The 10,084-nt window shown below is 51.0% G+C and overlaps 1 protein-coding gene across 1 annotated transcript in view; it reads left to right on the top strand.

Moving 5' to 3' along the window:
* The first annotated feature begins 3,079 nt into the window (after positions 1-3,079).
* The window catches only part of RFX1 (regulatory factor X1), a 32,149-nt gene continuing 25,144 nt past the window's right edge, over positions 3,080-10,084 (top strand). The window contains exons 1-2 of the mRNA XM_024134355.2: positions 3,080-3,296; positions 9,865-10,003. Coding sequence (XP_023990123.2) covers positions 9,929-10,003 — 75 coding nt within the window. The 5' untranslated portion in view covers positions 3,080-3,296; positions 9,865-9,928. The remainder of the gene's footprint in view (positions 3,297-9,864; positions 10,004-10,084) is intronic.

Raw genomic sequence — 10,084 nt, 5'->3', positions numbered from 1 at the left:
TGGGATCTTCCCGGACCGGGGCACGAACCCGTGTCCCTTGCATCGGCAGGCGTTCTCCCAACCACTGCGCCACCAGGGAAGCTCCTCCTTCCACATTTTTTAGCTGGCATTCTTAGACTGTTTGGTGACCATGAAAAGTTACTACTGGGAAGGCAAGATCGTGCTTAATTCCTTACTTTTAATTACCAACATTTTCGGAAAGGAGTTGGTTGAGAGCTACTTCCAATGGGCTAATAAGTGTGTGTGTGTTTTAACTTTCAAATCGAGGTATAACATAAAGTGCACAGATCTTAAATGGAGAGCTCAGGGAATTTTTACAGCTATATACCCGTGCAACCACCACCAGATAAAAATATAGAGCATTTCTAATCCCACACTGCCTTCCCTGCCATTAAGTTTTATAATGAGTAATTTTAATTGAAGAAATGATTTCCAGGCTTGGTTGTACCCATCTTGGGGGTTCAAGGACTTCAGGAAGGTGGGGAAATGGGTGAGAAGTAAAAATAGGCCTTCTTGGCACTCCCCCACCCAACATGGCTGGCTCTGGCACCCAAACCTGTCTCACAGAAGTAGCTGCAAGGGTCGAGCAACTTGCTTTGCCAGGCAGGATTTAACCCGGGCACCTCCTGCCTGGAAGTCTCATTAATTCTTGGGGCTCAGCTAGCATTTCCAAGCAGACTGCCCCTTCTAGTCTTCCATGGAGGGTCACACCCAGGGGCAGCAAAGCACACTGGAAAGTCCCAGAAAAGGAGACAGGCTGTCTGGGTTCTGCTGCCTTCAGTTACATGATCCTAGAGGAGGTACTTTCCCTTCTGAGCCTTTGTTTGCTCACCTGTCAAGTGGGGGGAATATTCCGCTTTGCTGGGTTCTTGGGAGGATTTCTGCAGAATCAGACTACCTTTACATTTCTGACCTCACCTCTTGGCACTTTCCTCTTTGCTAATTCCACCCCTGCCAGATGTTTGTTCCAGTCCCCAGGCCTTTGCTTCTGCAGTTCCCTCCACCTCCGTTTTGTGGGGCTTGCTTGCTTTCTACAACTCAGGCGCAGTTCGAATGACCCCCTTCTCAGGTGACATGGGCTACAGCGGTCTCTCTTATCACGCACACTCTAATGTTGCTTTTTTTTTTTTTAAGAGTCTTTGTTGTTGTTGTTTTTTAAATTGAAGTATAGTTGATTTACAATGTAGTGTTAGTTTCAGCTGTAGAGCAAAGTTATTCAGATATTTATATATATATATATATATATATACATATTTATATACACTTTCTCAGATCCTTTTCCCTTATAGGTTATTACAAAATATTGAGTATAGTTCCCTGTGCTATATTATCAGTCCTTTCTGATTATTTTCTATATAGTAGCGCCTCACAGCTCTTACAAACCTATCTTGAGTATTAATTTCACTGCTTATTGTGTCTCCTCCTGTAGTAGAATGCAGAGTCTAGGGACTTGTCTGCTTTTTTCACTTTTACAGCCAGGGTCTTGCACAAGGAAAGTGTAATGTTCGTTGAACTAGGAAACATAAGCCCAGAGCGGTGGAGCCACTTTCTCATTTGTCACACAGCAAAATCCGAATTAGAACTTCAGGCTCTGAGCCTTTGCTTTCTTTTCCCTCCCTCTTTGGTGGGGATTAGGGTACAAAATTTAAGGGGTGTCAAAAAATTAGTCATCAAGATATTTTTAAAAGTCAAAATTGGGAATTCCCTGGCGGTCCAGTGGTTAGGACTCTGCGCTTTCACTGCGAAGGCCGGGGTTCAATCCCTGGTCTGGGAACTAAGATCCTGGCCAGCTGTGCCGCCGCCAGGAAAAAAAAAAAAAAAGTAAAAATTAATGTCAACACAAAGCAAAAGATAAGATTCGACCTTGCACTCGCATGACTCACCCCGCCCTAATCCCAGTCCTGGGAGATCCCGTCTTTATTTAAAATTTTGCTATTCGGTTCACCATGGATTTATTTTTTTCCCATTAATTTTGATATTTAAAAAATATTGCAATATTTCATTAGAATGTTATTCATCTTGATGATTGAGTTTTTCCACCCAAGACGCTCACCCTAGTACAATCCCCGCTTCTGTCTCTTCTCCCCTAGAGAAACTGAGGCACGGAGGACTCGGGGTGGGAGTGGGGGAAGGGTGGGGGAGCTGTGTGGAGCCGGTTGATTAACCCGAGCTGCCCCGGGAGGGGCTGGACGCTGACCTTTGCTTATCGCCCGCGGTAGAAGCAGCTAATGAAGTCTCCCCCGCCTGCGGGAGACCTTTCCCAGGTCAGCCCGCGCCTCCTGCGGGGCCGAGATAGCCGCGGTAGCCCCAGCAGCGGTGACCTTTCCGGATCCAATGGGGCGGGGAGGCGGGAGAGAGCGGGATGGGTTTAGGGCGGAAATGGTGGCGGGGGTGTCACGGCCCTGGGATCGAACCCCGCCTCGGCCCCCCACGTTCATCCTACCACCGTAGGGTAATAGGGGGAGGGAAAGAGCGCCCGGTGACGTCATCGAACCCCGAGCCCGGCCTCCGCCGCCGACGTCACAGACAAGCAGCGTAGCGTCACCGCATTCCTCCTGTGACGTCAGCGCGCGAGGCCAAGAACTGGCCCATAGGGGAAGGGAGACGTCTGAAGGAAGAGATCTTTCCTTTCTCGCACTTTATATTTGTTAAGGCGTTTAAAGTACGCAGAAACGGACTACCACTCCCATCTGGCCTTGCGTGCTGCGCATGAGCACAGCTTCCAGCGAGAGAGCGCGGCAAACCTTGGGGCTAGATTGATGTCCCTTTAGTCGAACCAAAAGGCAAGTTTTACGGCCGCAAACCAGTCCCGACCTCACAGGTCCCACCCCTTTATTCTTAGCCCGCAGCTTCCTTGAGGGAGTGACGGGCTCCTCTGCCTTTGAGGGCTTAGTTTCCTTTGATGGACATTCACACCGATGAATCAGAGCGCCGGGAAGTCGAGAGGCTTTTGAAAGACGTGCCTTGGAGCCAATAGCTTAGCGGCAGGGCTTGGCGCCGTCCAATCACTTTTCCCAGTGCCGCCAATCACCCTGGACCCCGCCCCCGGAGCGTGACGTAAGTAGGGTGGGTAGCAACAGTTGCCCCGGTGAGGGAAACGGAGGCGCCATAGCCACGGTAGTCGTGGCGACCAAGCAACCCGGCAACGCGAGTCAACAACAACAACCGACCGGCCGACCCCCACTCCCAACCCCCCGGCCCGGCCCGGGCACCCCGGCACGTTCTGTCCCCCTCCCAACATCGCCTCCGAGACCTGTGGAAAGCCCTTCCGTGGACAGAAGTAGGGAGAAGCCGAGGTAACCCGTGCGGCCCCAGGGTGGCGGTCCGGGCCGGGGAGGACAGCGAGGCCCGGGCGGCGGGTGTCGCTGTAATCATAATCTTGGGGGAAGGGGCGGGCGGTCAAAATGGCGGCGGCGACTGTCGGGGCCGTGGGGGAGGGGGCTGGGGCCCGGCTGGGGCTACACCACCCGCCCCCGGCCCCGCAGCCCGGCCCCCGCAAGGGGCGGGCGCTCGCAGGCAGACTGCGAGTGGAGGTAGGCCGGCCAGCCGGGGCGGGGGGCTTTTATATGTCGGGAGGTGCAAGGGGGCGGGACTGGGAGGGCTGGGCCAATGGGAACGAGGGAGGGGCGAGGCGGGACCGAAGTGGGTGGGCGGGGCCAGGTCATAAGGTGTGGGCGGGACCGGCCGGAGCCCCGGGAACCGGGTGGGGCAGCTGCCCTTTAGGCGTTCCTGCTCGCCTAAGCAATGGAGGCCACCTGTGCCTTGTCACTTTACCACCTGCCAGGACTCAGTGTCTACCACATGTGAGGCCTCAGTTTTCTATCCTGTAAAGTGGGGAGAATCACTGCCATTGCCTCTTTTTTGCATTTCAGGGACTCCTAATTCCTTTCAGGAATTTCTCTAGGGCTCATTCTTGAACTTTTTACTCCTATCTACTTTTTCTGAAGTTTTTTATAGATTAACTGTTAGTCTTGATTTCAGCATTGCTGTTCGCTCCTAAATCTGCCTTCTCTCTGAGAAGCGGTGAAAGTAGACAATTTCATGAAGCTGTGGGATAGGGGTATGGCTTTAGTCTGGACGATTTGGTTCGCAGAAAGCGAAGCCCATGGCAGAGAGGAGTGATCTTGGGTGACTGAGTTAGAAGAACAGAAACTTGATTGCTTCTATGTGGGCAGCTCTAAGAGCTAAGATCTCGTCTTGTCCCTGGGCAGGGGGCTTGTTCCTGGAGATGGGACCATTCCTAGCTGTTCTGCCCATTCTGGTCTTCCTTTGGGGAAGGAAGTAAATGATGGAGTAAAGGGCGCCTGAGGAAGTTTCTGACGCTGCTTCTCTTGGCTAGACACATGTTTTTGTGTCAGTCAAGTTGGTGTCAACTGGGTCACATGTCACTGAGGAGGTACCAGCTTCCAGAGCCACGTGGGCAGGGAGCCGGGACATCGAGGTCAGAGGGAAGGGGAAGTGTTCCACGTTTGTTAGAGGAGAATCTGAGTGACTGCTTTGCTGGGAGAAGAATTTTTTTTTTTTTTTTTTTTAAATAGCAGCTGGGCCAAGTCCACTGTGCTTATTCTCCGTCTTGCTTTGGAGCTTGGCATCAGCAGAGCCGAGTGCATGCTGCAGCCGTTTTCTTTTAAAATCAATCAGTAAACTTCAGGGAGGAGGAACGTTTCAGGTTCTCCCAAAGCTTTCCCTCAAGAATTTGAGATAAGGCTTGGGGGTGTCACTTCTCCAGGGACTTTTCCCAGGTCAGGAAATAACCTGATCTGGGAAATATTTCTAAAATCTAGAAATAACCAAGTTGCCACGTCATCGGCACCTGTTAGAAAGGCGAGCTCTGAGCAGAAAGTGATCTAGTCTTGTTAACTGCCCCTCCCCCTTCTTATAGCATATGCATTTGAAAGGCCCAAGCCCAGAGGGGTTATTAGACTCCTGAAGGGAACACTGGCTTTGGTCACTTGTCCTTGAAACAATCAACTGCTTTCTAGCTGTATGCTCCTGGGCAAGTAACTTAACTTCTCTGGACCTTAGTTTCCTCCCGTCTAAACTAGGGACAGTGGTCATTGGTAATGATTTTAATCTCATATTACTATGCTGTGGATCCCATAAAAGAATACATGTTGAGCATCAAATACATAGTAATTGCTCAAACTATGTTGGCTGCTACTGTTATTATGATGGTTGTTGCTTCCTGCTCAGCCTTTGGAATTATACCATTCGCATTTATTTTTATCATTGTGAATCGGGTGACAGCCTAGTGGCTTTAAAGCTTGACTCACTTGCTGTGTGGGCCGATGACTGGGATCCCGGGAAGCTGAGTGCTAGGACTCTAGTTTCTAGTGGGAAAGTGTCACTCTCCTAAAGCCCTTCTCCAGCTTTAGGAGGGTAGCCAGGAAGAAAATTTTTCCCTGGGCCCAGGCTCAGACTCAACCTTCCAGGAGGCAGCTGGATGAGCTGGGGCTGTGGGTGTCATGGGAAGGGTGGGGACCTGGGAAGGGTGTCTCTGGAGCTCAAGGTCTCTCCCTCCCCTTCCTGCCACACGCTCCAGCATTTTGGGGCTGAAGACAGGGGATAGGCTAGGCAGGATCCACCCCCTCCCCATCACCACATACTAGGGACACGGCCTCCAGATAGCAACCACACAGCGCATAGTCTTCCTGGCCTAAGGGGCCTGTTCTGGACCAGGAGCCATCACCTGCCCCTGTAGCACAAGCTTGCTGCTGGCAGGAGGCAGTAACTTTTTCACAAGGTCTTACCAGTCAGTAGATTTGAACCGGCTTTTGACAGTCACTAGCAGTGTGTTCCCAGCATTGTGGACGCTCATTTGACAGTAAAAGTTGAGCCCCAGCTGTGTGCTTCTCAGTGTTTTAGTAGCTGGGGATAGAGTCATGGGCAAGGCAGGTCACATCTCCACCCCTGGGGAAAGCTTACCTTTCTGGTCGTGGAGGGAAGAGGAAAATAAGCAGGATACAAGGGCCAGGAAAAAAATAAAACAGAAGCATGTACTCCAGAGGGCTTGGAAGGGGGTTACTTGAGACCTGAGAAGGTGGCATATGAACTAGGACATGAGTGATAAGGAGCCAGCAGGTGGAGGCGAGGAGAGCATGCCAGTAGATGGAAGAGCTGGTGCAAAGGTCCTGAGGCAGGAGGAGGCCTGGAGCATTTGGGAAGCCACATTGTGGCTAGAACATTCAGAGTGAGAAAGGGGACTGGAAAGGGCCAGATCCCACAGGGCCCTATGAGTCATGGGGAGGGCTTTGGATTTTATTCTCTGTGATGGGGAGCCTTGGAGCCTTCTCAATAGAGAAGTGACACAGTAGGGTTTGTGTTTTCAAAGGATCTTATAGACTATACAGGCAAGAAGTAAAGCCAGGAGCCAGTGATGAGAGGGTCCAGGCAAGAGATGATGGTCACCCAGACTAGCATGGTATTGATAAAGATGGAGGGAAATGCCCAGCCTTAGGATCTATTTTGGAGGAATTATTGACAAGTCTTAAAAACTAACTGGCTAGGGAATTCCCTGGCAGTCTAGTGGTGAGGACTCCATGCTTTCACTGCTGGGGCCCGGGTTTAACCCCTGGTTGGGGAACTAAGATCCTACAAGCTACGTGGTGTAGCCAAAAAAAACCCCAAAAACCCCCAAAAAAACTGGATATAGAGGATGAAGGAAACACACATTATTATATTTGATTTCCCCATTCCCCCAAAAGTTCATTTTTGAAGCCAGTTTACAAGTGAGGTTTTCTTTCCATTTCCTTGGGAGGGCCTTGTCCAACATGTAAACCATTCAGTTAAGTATCTGGCATCTAAAACAGTTGGCAAACTACAACCTTCACCTGTTTTATATGGCCTGTGAGCTAAGACTGATTTTTACATTTTTAAGAATGATATTTTGTGACATGATTAATATATCATGATATGTGAAAATTATGAAAATTCAAATCTAAGTATCTAGAAATAAACTTTTATTGGCACACAGCCACACTTGCTTGTTTACATATTGTCCATGGCTACTTTAATTCTCCAGTGGCAAAGTTGAGTCATTGCAATAGGCTGTCTGCCTTCAAAGCCAAAAATGTTGACTTCACAGAAATTTGCCAGCCCCTGACCTAAAGAATTGATTCAAACATTCTCCAAAAACAGGTGTTGGCTTTGAAGATAGGTGCAGCCATTGGTGCTTTTTTTTTTGGCAGTTTCGTTGGTAAGGAACAGATTTGCTGAGTCATGCTCAGATAGCCGGGGAATGCCTCATCCTGTATAAATATTTGTGACTTATTCCTCTCTAGGGAACACCCTACAGAGCTCTGCTTAACCTAGTCTTCCACAAATGGCAAAAAAAAGGGGGTTCCCTGGTGAAATAATTATGGGAAATATGTCATCCTATATCATTCTTCCTGGAGACTAACAATGACAGTGCTGAGAAGGTCTCCAACAGAGAAGTTGGTTTAACTGTTTTATCCATCTCCCCTTCCCCTTTTTGAGCTCAGCCTTTCAGTTGTCTCATCACCACCTCCCCCTGCCCCTGAGGGGAAGGGAGGAGGCCTGCAGGGTTGGCACCTCGAGGAGGAGAAACCACCAGCAAGTGTGGAGCTTTTAAAGCCCTTTTGTGGTGGGAGGGGCCCCTAGGGGCCAGCTCTCCTAGGGCTGGGAAAGTCCAGGCCAGGGTTTCTCAGTGCCCCCAGTACACCTGCCTCTGAATCATCCAGGGGATTAGCTCAAACAGTAGACTCCAGGGTCATCCCAGACTCTGGCAGTGGGGTCTAGGAACCTGCATTTAACTAACTCCCCAGGTGAGGCTGATAAACACCAGAGTCAGAGTCCCCCTTGGCACCGCACCTCTTTCCAAGAGCTTGAGGATTGTGTCTCTCTCCCACTTCCAGCCCCAACTAGCATGGATGTTTGTTGAATGAATAATAATAATAACAACTTCCACTTCTCAGTGCTTTTTGGGTGCTGGGCTCATCACATTGGATCTTTACAACAGCCTTATGAATCAGGTGTTCTCATCATCCCCAGGTGACAGATGGGAAAACTGAGGCCCAGAGGAAAGCCAGTTATATGTTTATGAATTAAGAGACAGGCCAGGGTTCATGTGGAGGTGGGTCTGACACTGGGCAGACAGGTGCTGATCAGCTGCAGTGACTTGAGCACCTGATCTGGGCCAGAGTTTGGACCCAGTAGTATGAGACCTGAGGAGGTGGGCCTCTCTAATGCTGGCAGAAAAGAGTTTGGGAAGGGCAGGGGCTGGGGGAAGGTGTCTTCTCTGTGTGCATGGCAGGCAGTAGCCTCTTCCCTCTCCGGTTGGGCAAGCTCCCCCTGCTGCCTGAGTCCCTGGCAGGCCACCCTTCCGTCCTGCCCAGTGGAAAAGCCCAGAACAGCTCCCCTGGACCTGAACCAGGGCCCATTCCCCCTTGGCAAGAGAGACCATGTGCCTCACCCAGCTCCTGGGAGAGGGACCACAACCTTTTAGCAGCCACAAAAGCTGCCTCTGCCTGGTCAGGTGGGCCCCATTCTGAGGTCAGCAGCGGCTGCTGGGCCTGCCCTGTGGCCAGGACTTGTTCCCAGCCCAGCTGCCCCTGGCCCTAAAAGGCCACTTTCCTTGAGGAGCTCACATCTGGTGTCACCACCCATAACTGCCCTCACTTCTGTGGCAGCAAGCAGCTCAGGAGGCTTTTTGGACTCAAACAGCTTCCCTGTGTCTGGCACCCCACTGGGAATGATACTCAGCCAAGAATCCAAGCCCAGATGGCAGGCAAGTAGGGAACTGGCACAGGTTGGCTGGGAGATAGCTTTCCCCATGACTTTCCTTTCTGGCAATTAGCCAACTAGTTAAGTTCTTAGAATGCCCAGGGTTCAGACTCAGTCCTGCCACTTCCCTGCTGTGTGGCCTGGGGTAATCTCAACCTCTCTGAGCCTCAGCTCCTCCTCTGGCAGAAGGAACACAAATTCAGATATGATTGTTGCAAAGTTTTAAATTAAGTAATGTAGGGGGACTTCCCTGGTGGCGCAGTGGTTAAGAATCTGCCTGCCAGCGCAGGGGACATAGGTTCGAGCCCTGGTCCGGGAAGATCCCACATGTCGCGGAGCAACTAAGCCCGTGCACCACAAGTACTGAGCCTGCACTCTAGAGCCCGTGAGCCACAGCTACTGAGCCCACGTGCCGCAACTACTGAAGCCAGCGCGCCTAGAGCCCATGCTCCACCGCAATGAGAAGCCCAGGCACCACTCGCCGCAACGAGAGAAAGCCCGTGCGCAGCAACAAAGACCCAATGCAGCCAAAAATAAATAAATTAATTAATTAAAAAAAAAAGAAAACCACAAGCTTAAAAAAAAAAAAAGTCATGTAGGGACTTCCGTGGCGTGGCGGTCCAGTGGTTAAGACTCCACTCTTCCACTACAGGGGGCACGGGTTCAACCCCTGGTCAGAGTACTAAGATCCCACGTGCCACGTGGTGCGGCCAAAAAAAAAAAAAATTAAAATTAACGAATGTAAAGAAAGCACTCAGCACAGTGCCCAGCCTGCAGGAGCCCTCAGGAGAACTGTACTATTTGTTTTTGGGTGAGAGCCGGAGCTCTCCCAGCACAGGGGTCCCCCAGGCGCTGGGGCCTAGGAAGGAAGAAGGCAGGAATCCTGGGCAGGGATGAGTGGAAGAGATGCAGACCAGCTCCGGTCCATACTCAGTTGCCCTGCAGTGATGGATTCGTTATATCTTGCCACCAGCCTCGGGATTTAATTAAGTTACTGATGAACCCAAATGTGTCTCTAGGGAGCCAGGAGCTGTCCCTGGTTTCCTCTGCCTGTAGATTAATTCTTGTTTTTCCTTCTTTTTTTTTCCTCCTCTTCTCCCCCACCCCACCTTTCTTCCCAAGCAAGCAAGAAAAAAAAAAAAAAAAAAGAAAAGCCTTATTTATTATCATTTTCCCCACTGTTGGCATGGCAACACAGGCATACGTTACTGAGCTACAGGCAGCCCCGCAACCATCCCAGCCGCCACAGGCCCCTCCACAGGCCCAGCCCCAGCCACCGCCACCACCACCCTCAGCAGCACCCCCCCCCCCCCCCCCCCCCCCCCCCCCCCCCCCCCCCCCC

This window comes from Physeter macrocephalus, unplaced genomic scaffold, assembly GCF_002837175.3.
Source record: "Physeter macrocephalus isolate SW-GA unplaced genomic scaffold, ASM283717v5 random_296, whole genome shotgun sequence".
Taxonomy (NCBI): domain Eukaryota; kingdom Metazoa; phylum Chordata; class Mammalia; order Artiodactyla; family Physeteridae; genus Physeter; species Physeter macrocephalus.
Note: the sequence above shows the minus strand (reverse complement) of the source record. Positions and strands in the feature narration are given on the sequence as shown.